The 14,465-nt window shown below is 30.9% G+C and overlaps 2 protein-coding genes across 2 annotated transcripts; both read right to left on the bottom strand.

Moving 5' to 3' along the window:
- Positions 1–370: 370 nt before the first annotated feature.
- Positions 371–3,779, bottom strand: LOC148309538 (ionotropic receptor 75a-like). The gene is made up of 3 exons (XM_088259950.1): positions 3,280–3,779; positions 2,959–3,170; positions 371–430 (listed from the first exon to the last, which is right to left on the bottom strand). The coding sequence occupies exons 1-3, from the start codon at positions 3,536–3,538 to the stop codon at positions 371–373; spliced, it is 531 nt and encodes a 176-aa protein (XP_088116076.1). The 5' UTR covers positions 3,539–3,779.
- Positions 3,780–8,759: 4,980 nt separating this feature from the next.
- LOC148309539 (ionotropic receptor 75a-like) lies at positions 8,760–13,369 on the bottom strand. The gene is made up of 6 exons (XM_088259951.1): positions 12,964–13,369; positions 12,403–12,559; positions 12,088–12,317; positions 11,283–11,494; positions 9,714–9,976; positions 8,760–9,027 (listed from the first exon to the last, which is right to left on the bottom strand). The coding sequence occupies exons 1-6, from the start codon at positions 13,367–13,369 to the stop codon at positions 8,760–8,762; spliced, it is 1,536 nt and encodes a 511-aa protein (XP_088116077.1).
- Positions 13,370–14,465: the final 1,096 nt, after the last annotated feature.

Consider the following 14,465-nt stretch of genomic DNA (forward strand, 5'->3'; position numbering starts at 1 on the left):
CTGCTTATTGTATATTTTAATATATTGTTAATAAAAGAACTTTTTTAAAATGTGTTTTATTTTAAACTACACAATTTAAATTACAAGCATACTTGTTTATAAACAAACCAAAAAATTATTTATGTTATTCTCAAATTAATTATTCTAATTTAATTTCAAGACATTTCTTTAATATTATCGCTTTAAATTTCTACCCTTTTTATTTGATTTCTCTTTTTTAAAGCCTTTTTGCGATTTGTTCCCCTTTTTATATTCATACAAGAATATTGCAATAGCAATGATTTGTCCGCAAATTAGAACAAAGAACACGGAAGCAATCTGATGGATGTTGACTTCGCTCACTCCCTTACTGGCTTGACAAATTGGCTTCCTAGAGACCCATCTCTGCAGCAATCTGTTCAGCTGACCCGTCTCTCGGAACTTCATCAAACTGAAAAACATTTCCGTATCAATTTTTTATTTATTTATTTAATTTTTTATAAAAAAAGAGAAATATTTGAATTTTTATTATTTACACATTTCAATTTCATACTATTTTTTTGAGCCCAAGAGGTTCATTATTAGAAATAGGTATCAAATGGATCATTATCAGACGAGAGGAATATCTAATTTAACATGCTCAACCTATAAAGGACTGTATTAGACTCGTTTTGTGTTTATAACAGCCGATATAATCAATATTTTCATTCATCATTTTCTTGTGGAAAATTCTCCTTCGTAAATACGTTGTTTTCGTAAGTTGGTAATGAATGACTTCACAGAAACGATGGACTTATTTTAATATTGGTAACATTCCTAAATTATTGGCGGCTCTATTTGTCGATGTATATGGTCCTCCCTCCCCTCATATTTGTATAACAATGTTATCTTAGTTCTCTACAGATTTCAATAACAATGTTATCGATAGTCTTGTGATTTTTTATACTAATTTATTAGCCAATAAACCAACATCGTGACAAAAATCTATTGTGGTAGAGTGGGTTCGAACCGAGAAACTCTGACTTAAGAGTCCGCGACACTAACCATGGGACCACAACCGGACACATTGACTTACAGTTATTTAATATGAAGACGTAAGATACATGGTAAAAAAAGGTTACAAGTCTCCCACAGTTGTTGAATGACACCACAATATGCACACATTTGTAAAATGTATAACACTTCACATAATGACTGTGTCATAATGAAGTATTACAATCAGTATTGCACTTATGATTTTAGTTTGTATGATGATATTTCTCAAGTTATAAATAAAACACTTGCTTTTTACCACTTGAGTTTCATATTGTTACTGGTTTGGGAAGCTGGAAGAATAAAAGTTAAGTGTAAATTAAATTCGAACCTGTAAATAGAAGTATCTGTAGCTTCCGAAACTAGTTGTAACAATATAATACTCCAGTAGTAAATAAAAGTGTTTTATTCATAATTTTATCTTGTCTTACTATAAAGTAAATGTTGAAACAATAAATAACGTAATTTTTCTCGGTGGAAATGAGTTTTATATAATAAAACAACAACATTATAGCTTTTTCCACTTTTATAAAAGTAGAAAAACTATTTAGTAGTTGTTTTATTACGTTACATTTATGATTTTTGTCCTTAATTTTATATTTGATATTACAGCTATTCACACGCTGCTTTGTGTTTGGTTTGTGATTCAAGGCTTACATAAAAAAATATGTATAAATGAACTAATGAACAAACATTCTGTGCAAACAGAAGTGTGTTTACAAATCTTCTTTAGGGTTTACATAGTAAAAGAAAATAATACAGGGCATGTTTTGATACTGGATACTATAAACATTACAATGGCTCACTTCCGACTAATTTTTACTTATTTTTATCAGTGCTGTTTGTTATACAAATAAAGAAAAAAATTAGATGGATGGGTTATTTAAAGAATAAGATTTGTTACTAAAATTATTTCTTGAAAGAATATTAAAAAATTCAGAAGTTGGTGTTTATGTAAGTAAAAAATCACAATAGGTTTTATTGACACTTGCCAAATTAAGGGGTATTGAAATGTAGTATTTTCAAACATATCTCATAACTTCTATCATAAAGTTTTTACTAACAAAGATATCTTTATAAATCATGTTTTAAAAATTAAAAAAAGCTTTCTTTTTTATTTTAGTTATTGATATTTATGGTATGAATAATAATTAATGTTAAAATAATATGATTTTATAAGTGGTATGTTAATGAAATTTGATTAGTAATAATCTGATTTATTAACAACAAAAAAATCAGTCCAATTTTATAAATATGTCATTTATAAGTAAAGAGTTTATTGTTAAAGAAATATGTTCAAAAATACTGTTTCCATTCCCTAACCTAACTTTACCTAAACTAACCTAACCTAAAGTAGTGTCTGAATAGAGATTAATAATAATGTACTACATATTTCGTACCCAACTCGAAACATCTCGGAGTACGGTGAATTCTTCATTCCCAAAATGGAGAGTTGAATAAGCGCAATGGTATCCACTTCCTGCAGCTCACATATTTCTTTTGCTTCAAATGTATTTTCAATATGATTGTAGATTGTACTATATTCTGCGTGGTAAGCAAACCCTCCCTTCTGAACTCGATCAAGTCCTTCTTGTATTGTAAAGTAAAAATCATTGGTTTTTTTCTTAGAATTGAAATAAGCAATACTGGGATAACTTGGAATCTATAAATAAACAATTAATGATTACTTCCTTTAAAAAAAAAGAACAATCTTTATTATATCTCTTTCATCTTTATCATACCACCCTCTGATGAGTACTGGAGTGGTCTTGTAGAGGCCTTAGGGTACAGAAAGAAGAGCTAGAAAGTAGCCGATTCCCTCCTCCTTTTACATGAGGGGAGATTCTGACAATTTTCTTTCCCTCCGTCAACAAGAAATTACTAGATTCATGGCTTTAGGATCTAGACCAAAAAAGCTTTAGAACCTATGATCTATATATTACTTACATCAAACAGTAGATTATGAACATATCCAATGTCATAAGCTCCACACTGCAGTGGGCTGTCAGCTAAATCCTCAATTGAGAATGTCCGAGATCTGTAACTTAGTAGTGAGGATACAATACTGGAAGTGTAGAAATTGTAGAGAATAAGAGAATTCACAAGCAAAGTAAAATAAACCAAACGACTCGCAAATGTTGATGGTTTTGTAGCATAACCTGTAATAAAACTTATTTGATTAAAAATCACCAAAAATTTTATGTTTATTTTGACTTTCTCCAGTAATAATCTAAGCATTGCTGGAGCCCATAAATACTGTCATTTTACCCATCTGACACCAAGCCGTTAGCACAGACAATACAGTGTCGCTGGCATTCCAGTTAGATGTATCTTCAATATCCAAGTATTTGCGCTCGACAAACCAAATGCACCAAATGGTAGTGATTATTAGAATTGATAACATCAACATTATCCACCAAATGATGTCGACAAAGGGTGTAAGAAGACTCATTTGTAAACTTCCAAAATTCCCAGAATATCGGAATACAAATCCTGCCCTAAAAGATAACAAAAGTAAATAAAACATTATTTTAAAACACAATAATAAGTACGCATACAAATATTCACTGTTAGTGTTATTTTTAAAACGAAGTTACTTGAATGGGTAAGTCATATGTAGAGTATCAGAAATGGCTAATCTATCATTCATTAGCTGTATAGCTGCAGCCATTATATCGGCCTTCTTGTCACCCAGAATTCCCACCAAATTTCCAGATCTGTATAGCCCATTTGCATTCTTGTCACTCCAGTTATCAGCCAGTATAATTGTTAATCTAAAAAAATAAGTCAGTTGGAATAAAATTTAACTAAAATATAGCCATTAATAAGTGTTAAAAGTGACATTGTCGTCCCGTGGTTAGTGTCGCGGATTCTGAGTCAGAGTTTCTAGGTTTGACTGTACTACCATAACTTGATTCTCATTTTTCAAAACGACCCGCTTAGGCCAACGAAACAAAAAAAAATTTATGTATCTAAAAATATATATTTTAATTAATCTTTTTAGCTTGAGTTTAAATACTGGCATAAGCTTATTTATAAAATTATTGGTTGCATAATATGTGTTTTTTTAATTTCTTATAGGGCTTAGTCTAATTATACATATTTATTATTATTTATTATAAGGCATGTATTTTCGGCTTCCATGGTGTAGAGGTTAGCGCATTGGGTAAGCATGCTTAAGGTCGGAATTTAAATTGCTTTTCACTTTAATATCACCCTAGACTAGTTCCTGAAGTGCACGATTGATCACCTTGCCTTCATGTAATTATCAATAAATAAAAAAATAAACAAATTGCTCTATGCACTACTGGGTGCACAGAAGAGTTGGAAGATGATATGTACTTACGTAAAATTAAACATTTCCTTCAACATCAGCACGAGCCGGTAGTTCATTTTGAATACGGAATCTATGTGGTATTCTCTTTCGTCAATTAAATATTCCTCAACAGGAATGTGACTTTTCCTATTTTCGGTGAGAGTAACCGCTCGAATGTTTATACCATCCCAATCTGAACGTCTTCGCCCTTTAGGTGTGTTTACAAAATCTATCCAAGCATTGTTTGATCTCTCCGTTTCTGGGACCCAAGGTCCTATGTATGTGACGTTCAAGATTCCTCCTCTTTCAAATCCCGAGTGATAACCGTCGTACAAATCTATTTTTATCGAGTCATTATCAAAAGATGACTTAGTTATTGTCATATCTGTGGTTATTCCTAGCGGCAATGTTTGTAAATATTGTATGATGTTGTTAAATTTTCCTGAATCCAGTATTAGCCAATGGTATGTAGAGTTGAAATATCGGTATTTCTATCAATAAAAAAATAACAATTGAATTATTGCTTCATACCGAGGAGTAAACAATAGAACAGCAATAAAATAAAGTATGTTTTTTCTTTCAAGATATTGTCAGCGTAATGGTCAGCATGCTTGGTCAAATAAATATAAGTGATTTTTTCACTGTTATATTTATTCAATATTATCTTGGACTGGTACCGGAAGCGGAGGGCTGATCACCTTTCCTTCATGTGTTAACGATCAAGATAACACTGCGTTTATATGATGCAGTGCCCTATGCACCATTGGGGTGCGGATAAGGGTTTGATGTTTTTTCTTTCAAGATATTTGTATGTAAAAAAACAACTGGGCAGCATATACAGAAAGACATTACTGTTTTACTATCTTCTAATTATTTAACACACTAGAAAACGCCTGAAAATATCATTTTCTTTCAAGACGATCTCTTCTAACTTACTAAACTTTACAAATTTTAACCATTGTCTCATATGAAATTTATTCTAGAAAAAAACTTATGTCACTTGTGACATAATTACATACAAGTTTTCGAAATTAGAGTTTTGTGGTTGTCAATCATGGGTAAAATAGTCAATGTTACATAGTGTATAATTTTTTTATTTAAACCAGCCAATGGGATCCCAGTAAATATCTAGACCAGTGGTTTTTAACCGTGTTGGAGGTACCGAACCCCACCAGTTTCATTTGCGCATTCACCGAACCCCTTAGTTGGAAAAATAAAATACATAGGTGCACAAAATGAACAAAACTATTAAAACAAAGAACAAAACCATTATAACATGGTTTTTACATTTAAAAAAAAAACTAAATAATGAATATTTATTGCAAATCAGTGTGACTTCTACTGTTGCCTTTCAAAGACCAGTTCAGAAATATGCGGCTTTACCTTTGCAAGTGCCAATTACATGTCATTTTCGCAACAAAGTATGTTGCTTTTTTTCGTTTTTATATCCAGCATCCTCGAAAAGGATTTCTCGCAAGATATGTTGTAACAAGGGTGTGAAAATCTCCAGAGCTTTCTTAGCAATAACAGCGTACGTTACCATTTGTTTACACCAAAACGTTGAGAGTATTGTTGTTCTGAAGAATTGTTGTTGAACCTGGCTCTGCTGAATTTCAATGATTTCATCGAGGTATTCATTGTTGACATCTGTTGTCTGTGTCTATTGGATAAATGAATATACGTACATTGTATCATTCTTCATAATATTGTACAATAAGTTGGGTGTGTGTTTTGACCTCCGCCGAACCCTAGAGACTGACTCACCGAACTCATAGGGTTCGATCGAACCCAGGTTAAGAACCACTGATCTAGACTAACATGATTCTATCTCAATAGACTTTTTCATCCATGCCCAGCTGTCAATAAAAAACTTGGTTTATATATTGCAGGTTTACCTGATGAAATGGAGTGTTAGAATTATAACATACTGTGTCAAACACGCCTCCCAAGCATCGTCCTCTAACTGTGAACATGTTATTAAGAGTTTTTGCATCTGTGCTTTGTTTGCCGCTTGGAATAGACACACTTATTCCATTTTTGGAGAATAATTTAACCATGTCCACCTGATCTGTAAAATTGACAATCCTCTCCTTACATTTTCTAATATGTTTTTGCATTTTGCAATGTAAATATGTGACAAATATACTATTGAATAAACCCAAAAAAGTTCTAATAACGGCTACTGGAATAATACGATAAGTGGATCACAGATACTTGTTAAAAAAGGAATTTGAATCTGCATTTTAATCCATAATTTCAACAAAATGTTTGATTAAAAATATCAAAAAAATAATCTTTATCATATTATCCTTATGAAAGAAAAAAAAAATTAGTGCCTTTGAGTTTATTTACAGTAAGGGATTTCTAGTACAAAATCCAATATTTCTAGAAATATTAAATATTGTACTACAAATTTTGTACTAGAAAATAAATCTAGATCTATTAATTCTTTTAGGAAATAAATGTTGGCGCACAATAACAATTTTAGAAACTGTTAGCAATACATTTCTCCTAGTTCTAAAAGTTCAGCTTCCTGAAATAATTGGTTGAAGTTAAAAATTTAAAAATTCTTTACCCACCTTCCATTTTCCAACACAGAAACATGATTATATTTTTAATATTTCTTTTGACAAAGAAATCAAGTGCCAGTTGAGAATATTTTTTCTCTCTTTGACTGGAAAATGCATCACTTTGAAAATAAAAACTAAACAATAACAAAGCAGTAGTGAATAATATCTTTGAAGTAAACATTTTTATTGTTTTTTTATTAAATCTATTTCATATAACTTGTAATTTGCAAAATATAATTTGAACTTAATTTTTCTTCATTATCGCGAATAATACATATATTCTGACCATAAAATGAATTTCATTCTAGTACCTCGTGCTTTATATATTATTTTACAAGGTCAAAATAAAACACATGTAAATATTTACTTTTAATTAGTGGTTTTGATTTCCCCATTAATTCTGTTTGTCAATATATTCAGCATAGAAAATAAATTGAATATCAAAATTTAATTGACAGCTGTTCAATAAACAGTAATGTGAGATGTTAAATATACTTTTTAATGAAATTACCTCCATAAATGAACGATTAAAACTTACAACCAATACAAACATCCTTACAACAGTGTTCCGCAAACGTTTTCTATTCAAGGTACACCTACCAAATTAAGAAATTTCAGAGGTGCATATTTACCATATTATGGTAACATATCGCTCACTCCTTTCAAGAACGTCATAAATCAAAAATCGTCTATTTTCAGTTGTGCATGTTTTCGGAATGCCCAGAAAATGTACTATATCCCAGCAAAAGCGGCATAGTTTTAACTTAATATTTACCCGCTACAGGGCAGAAAGTGTTGTTTTTGTATTTTGAAGAAAATGTATTGTTTAATTATTTTTTTTTTAAATACTAAATATTTTTCAAATGGAGAAAAAACCTTCAGGTTTTACCTAAAAAGATCTGTTGCACAGTAAAAAGTTCAATAAATGGCTTGATATTTATTTTTAATACATTGTATTATATTTTTAAACTTTAAAAACGTTCTCCTGAAAAATCAAGTTTTTTGATTTATGACGTTCTTGAAAGGAGTGAGCGATATTTAACATATTATGTTTTATGTGAAATGTGAGCCTACTTAACTGAGCACAGGCAATCAAAATTCAGAGCAATTGTGTTATTTTCACAAAACTAGACTTTTTTCCGCGGCACACCAACTAATCACCACGTACACCAGTGTGCCACGGCACACACTTTGCGGAACAATGCCTTACAACACTTCTCTTTTCCTTTAACCTATTCGCACACAGATGATGCATAGGGCACTGCATAAGTGGTTAACGCGGCGTTAACTTGATGATTTATTATATGTAGGCAAATTAAATTGTCAAAATTATTAAATTTAGGAATGATATGTATTTCAGGAAACGGGTGATGAAAGTAAAGGAGTTCGTATTCCTAAGGCGAAGTATAAAAGAAAGGAAATGGAGACGGAACAATTGGTGACTAGAGCATAGAGTTGCATACCTATACCCGCACCAGCTTAAGCAACACTGTTTATGAGTTAATCTACCTTAATTGTTTATTTAAAATCCATTATACAATAACATTGTTTGAAATTAGAAAGCAGATAGTGGTTATACATAAGTATAAACAACAACAAACAAACATAAATTACAATTAACCGCAAAGTGAATAAACAAATTATTACATCATTTTACATTAATGAAACTCTAAATTGATGAAAACAAGGAAGAGAAAGGAAGAAGAATCAGGTATGGAGTCGGGGAGGAAAGGTAAAGGAAGCTAAGGAAGAATAATATGATGGACAGTTTGAGTTCCAATGATAGATATAAAAGTATAATGTTCATCAATATATATAATTTCAACTTCCAAAACTAATCTAAATATGCAGTACTTGAAACACTATTGCCTCAATTTTTTGTTCCTTTTCATTCCTTGGTTATGTAACTTCTTCTCTTTATACGCTTTATGCAACTTTTTTCCCTTTTTATATTCATACAAGAATATTGTAATAGCAATTATTTGTCCGCAAATTAGAACAAAGAACACCGAAGCAATCTGATGGATGTTGACTTCGCTCACTCCCTTACTGGCTTGACAAATTGGCTTCCTAGAGACCCATCTCTGCAGCAATCTGTTCAGCTGACCCGTCTCTCGGAACCTCATCAAACTGAAAAACATTTCTGTATCAATTTTTTATTTACTTACAGCTATTTTATATGAAGACATAAGACACATGGTAAAGAAAAGGTTACATATTTCCCATAATTGTAGAACAATACACAAACATGTATATATTTGTAAAATGTATAAAACATCACATGTGTCATCAAGAAGCATCAAAATCCGTATTACACTAATGATTTTAGTTTTATACTGAAATTTCTTGTCGGAATATAATTTTATATAATAAAGCAGCAACTTTAAAGCTTTTTCCACTTTTAAATAAGTAGAAAAAGCTATATTGTTATTATCTTATTAATTTTATTTTATTGTTATTATATTATAAAAATGATTTTCGTGTTTAATTTCATCTTTTGGTATGTCAGTTATATGTTTCCCACAATTGTAGGATGACACAACACATAAACACATTTGTTAAATGTACACATCGCTATTACATATATTATCAAGAAGTATCAAAATTCAAATTCTACTTTTGATTTTAGTCTGTACTGATATTTCTTGATGGAACTGCATTTATATAACAAAACAACCATTATTTAGCTTTTTCCACTGCTATAATAGTCTTGAGGAAGACGCTGTTCGTCTCAAAAAGTTATTTTGTAAGTTATTAAATAAAAAATCACAAGGTAGTGCTTCAAATATTAATTACATATCAATAGTATTTCATACCCGACACGAAACATCTCGGAATACGGTGAATGCTTCAATCCCAAAATGCATAGCTGGATAAGGGCAATGGTGTCCACTTCCTGCAGTTCGCATATTTCTGTTGCTTCAAATGTATTTTCAATGTGATTGTAGATTGTACTAAATTCAGCGTGGTAAGCAAATCCTCCTTTCTGAACTCTAGCAAGTCCTTCCTCGATTGTGAAGTAAAAGTCTTTGGTTTTCTTTTTGGAATTGAAGTAAGCCATATTGGGGTAAACTGGAGTCTACAGAAAAAACAGTGTTATTAGATTTTTATGACTTTTTGCTATAGTTATTGTAGTGTAACATTATTTTTTATAAATCTTTGTTATTTCAGGCATAAGAATATGGGAAGTCAGCACATTATAGCGCTTACAACTTGTTACTAGTTGGTTCAAGCAATTAAATAAATAATTAAAGGAAATTTAATAGAATATGAAATTGAATATTGGTTTATATGTTGAGTAATATTAACTAACTTAAGGAATTAATATATTTTTTAATAATTTATTATTAGATTAAAACCAATATTTTTAGCTTTTCCACTTTTTTATTTTTTAATAAACACACTCATTTATATTTTTTAATAAACACACTCGTCAATCTTTGAAAAATTGTATAAATGCTTGAATTAGCAACATAATTCAAATTTTTGAGAAAACTTCATACACATTTTTGATTTCATGGAAATTATTAATTCTTCGCATGTAAGATTCATCCAAATTATTTGCCATAGTATGATTATGAAGCACGGTAAAATATAATTTTCAATTTATTATTCTTTACCAGAAATATTTTTCAGTACCTACGTACTCAATTTGTTTACAAATTCTGGAATTTGCTTCCCTTATGGTGAAGACTGACCAGAGCATTTTGTCGTAAAGTAACGTCGTAACATCGCTCGCGGCGAGCATCAGCGAGCATCCGAAACTATGGATGAGCGCTCGGCACGCTGTACTGACTATATGAATGCTCACATCGTAACGTGTTGTGTTACGACAAAATGGCTCCGGTCAGTATCCACCCTTAGGAGATATTTTTATTGTTATCATTACAAAGTCAAGCAAGTTTTTATTATAATTGGAATCCGGAAACTGAGTTTTTACTAAAATAAAATTACATAGTTATCATTTTATTCTATAAAATGCAGTTCCACCAAATAATGTCAGTACAAAACTTATATCTAATAAAAAATAGTTTTTTATTGTCAAGAATCTCACATACATAAAATTAAAGATTTCTTCATCCATAAATAAATATAACTCTTGAAGTATTCCAGAAAATCTGAATTGTGTTCTCAGTTTATGCACATATATAATTTTTTTTAAAAGGAATTTCATTTATGTATAGAATGGTAAATATTTTACTACGTAATGTATAAAAAGATACTTTAAACCAGCTAATGATGTGTTGCAATCATGTGAATTCTTTGACCTTCATATTCTTGTCTCAAAAAAACTTTTTTATCCGTATTATGATGTAAATAAAAATTCAAAGCTGTTTGTTACTTTTGAAATTTGTAGTGTAAATTATTCAAATTTATTGACTTACATCAAATAAAAGATTGTGAACATATCCGACATCGAAGGATCCACACTTCATGGGACTGTCAGCCAAGTCCACTATTGAGAATGTCTGAGATCTGTAACTTAGTAGTGAAGACACAATACTGGAGGTGTAGAAATTGTAGAGAATCAGCGAATTTGCAAACAGAGTAAAATAAACCAAACGACTCGCAAATGTTGATGGTTTGGTGGCATACCCTAAAATAATAATAAATGAGGTAACCAAGTATTAAGGTAGTGTTTTTACTTATTATTTATTATTTTAGTTTTTTTTATTAGTAGGTATACCAAGGTAGTATTTTTACATTTTATTAAGTTTATCACAAACAAAACATCAATTATGTTCTACGTACATGTAGTATATAACCATTCTCTGAGATAATGCGTAAAGGCCATTACTGTTTTATGGGAAAGAAAATGGAGGAGAAATAATAAGTACTATGATGGATATTTTTGTCCCCCTATATAGTGTAGTGTTTAGGGTGTGTAGTACCGCATTCGATTCTCAAAAGTGTTAAAACAAACAAAAGTGATTTTTCACTCTAATATTTCATTAATGTCACCCTGTATTGATGACTGCAAGACTTATACCCTTGGCTTTATGTAATTAATGGTCAAGATATCCTATGCACTATTGGTGTACGGATAAGGGTTAAAAAAGGAAGGGAGAAGATGGAAGAGAGTAGGAAAACAGTAGCAATGGCTAGGACTCTCAGGGTTGCTTACCCATATTAATCCCTTGAAAAAACGTAATATGTATCAATAAATGGTTATAAGTATTATCATTTTACCCATCTGACACCAAGCAGTTAACACGGACAATACAGTGTCGCTGGCATTCCAGTTGAATTTGTCTTCAATATCCAAGTATTTACGTTCGATAAACCAAAAACACCAAATAGTGGCCATTATAACAATTGACAGCAGCAAAATTATCCACCATATGATATCGACAAAGGGTGTAAGAAAACTCAGTTTGACATTTCCAAAATCTCCGGAATACCGAAATATAAATCCAGCTCTGAAATACAAAGGAATTATACATTTCAAATGCTATAATAAACTAGCTGTTTGTATTGTATTTGGCTTATTTAAAAGATGTTGACTTGAATGGGTATGTCATATGCAGAGTGTCCGTGATAGCAATTCTGTCATCCATCAGCTGTAAAGCGGCGGCCATTATATCAGCTTTCTTGGTACCCAGAATTCCCATCAGATTGCTGGACCTGTACTCTCCATTTGCATTCTTGTCACTCCAATTATCTGCCAAAACGAATGTTATCCTAGAACATAAATTTACTCAGTTAAAATAATATTTCCAATGAACTGGTGATTGTCCGATGAGTACTCCTGTGTATGAATCAATTTCTTAAAATTCAAACATTTATTTTTATTTTACATCATTTCTTAAATTTTTATCACAAATCTTGTTTTTTCATGTATTTTTCTTGTTTAAAATGATTAAAATCACTTAGATGAAGCCTGTATGTTTTTTTTTTTAAATTAAATTAAATTTTTAATAAAGGCTGAAATCATTTCAAGGCTTTAAACTTGCCATTTGGCCGAGTCAAGTGATCACTTTTATATACTTGTGGATATTTCACCATTATGCTTATCATAGAACATCCATAATGCAACAAATGTTGAATGATATGTATAGCCGTTACTCAACTTTCTGTAATAACTAAAAATCTTTGATCTCATTTTATTTATTCCTTGATATACATACGTGAAATTGTACATTTCCTTCAGCAACAAAACAAGATGGTAGTTCATTTTAAACACTGAATCGACATAACGTTTTCGTTGATCTATTAAGTATTCTTCAATAGGAACATTTTTAGGCCTGTTTTTTGTTAGGGTGACGGCTCGAATATTTATACCATTCCAATCTGAGCGTCTGAGTATTTTCGGCATATTTACAAAATGTATCCAAGCGTCGTTTGATACCGGATCCCAGGGTCCTATATTCGTTATGTTCAAGGCACCTCCTCTGTCGTACCCTGAGTGGTAGACATCGTACAAATCTATTGTCATTTCATTATCAGCAAATAATGTCTTTGTAACAGTCATGTCTGTATTCATTCCAAGTGGCAATGTTTGTATGTACTGTACAGCTTCATCAAACTTTCCTGAGTCCAGTATCAACCAACAGTATGTGGAATTAAAATATTTGTAATTCTAAAAAACAATATAACATGTATTAGAAAATAGATGTCCTGATGCAGTGTCCTTTGCGCCATCAATGCGCGGGTAGGGGTCGATTAAAATATTGTAGATTTACCTTGTAAAATGGTGCACTAGAGTTATAGCACGCTGCATCGAATATGCTTCCTAAGCACCTTCCCCTAACTTTGAACATTACTTTGAGACTTTTTATATCCGTAGTTTTCTTGCTATCTGGTAAAGAAACGCTTATTCCATTTTTCGAAAATAATTTGATAATGCTTACTTTATCTGTAAAATAATTATGAATCTGATACAATCTGATATTTTAATTCATTATTATATTAAAATGCATAGTACTATGTATAAATATATGTAAATGGATGAATGTATACATATACAATATGTTAATACATCTTTGATTCTTAGTATAATGTTATTTCTTTTAATAATTTTATGTTCCAATTTCTTTTTATTGTATTTTATGTAACCTTTGACCATGGGACTTGTTTCAATGTACCTTAATATGGGATTATCATAAAATGTATGACAATAAGAAAAACCTACATTTTCCCAAAAACATTTGAAAATAAGTGCAATATGTTTTTTGAGAACTTTATATAAAATATGAACATTAAGATAATGCTAGTAGTCACTATATGCTTTACATGTGTTGCCTCGGTGCTTCCGATATGATGTCCGCAACTTAGAGATAATGTTTATGTCATATAAATCTCAGAGGCTTGCACACTCCACCTCTAGGTTTGGAATAACTAAAAATATATTAACACACTAAGTACAGAAAAGGTATTTTAACCCGTTCGGTCAATTGATACTTAAGGACGAGAAGGGTATTTTTACTTTCTGCGCCAGCCTCCTTTCCAAGGCAGAAATGAAGGAACTACATATTTAATATGTTAAAATAAATATCATATACCAATTTATTTGTTAAGGTCTTAATTTTATGTACTTAACTATATATACAAGTCTTAACTATATGTAT

Source organism: Brachycentrus maculatus, unplaced genomic scaffold, assembly GCF_059751285.1.
Source record: "Brachycentrus maculatus isolate JH-2025_06_01 unplaced genomic scaffold, ASM5975128v1 h1tg000121l, whole genome shotgun sequence".
Lineage (NCBI taxonomy): Eukaryota > Metazoa > Arthropoda > Insecta > Trichoptera > Brachycentridae > Brachycentrus > Brachycentrus maculatus.

Excerpts from the sequence above, each read along its gene's own strand:
- LOC148309539 (XM_088259951.1), bottom strand. The coding sequence starts at position 13,369 with ATGACTGTTACAAAGACATTATTTGCTGATAATGAAATGACAATAGAT. Across the intron at positions 12,560-12,963 it reads TAGTTATTACAGAAAGTTGA|ATAATTGGAGTGACAAGAAT; the intron begins GTAACGGCTATA and ends TCGTTTTGGCAG. Across the intron at positions 11,495-12,087 it reads AACTGCTTGGTGTCAGATGG|GGTATGCCACCAAACCATCA; the intron begins GTAAAATGATAA and ends TTATTATTTTAG.
- LOC148309538 (XM_088259950.1), bottom strand. The coding sequence starts at position 3,538 with ATGTTTTATTTACTTTTGTTATCTTTTAGGGCAGGATTTGTATTCCGA. Across the intron at positions 3,171-3,279 it reads AACGGCTTGGTGTCAGATGG|GTTATGCTACAAAACCATCA; the intron begins GTAAAATGACAG and ends GTTTTATTACAG. Across the intron at positions 431-2,958 it reads TTCATAATCTACTGTTTGAT|TTTGATGAAGTTCCGAGAGA; the intron begins GTAAGTAATATA and ends AATGTTTTTCAG.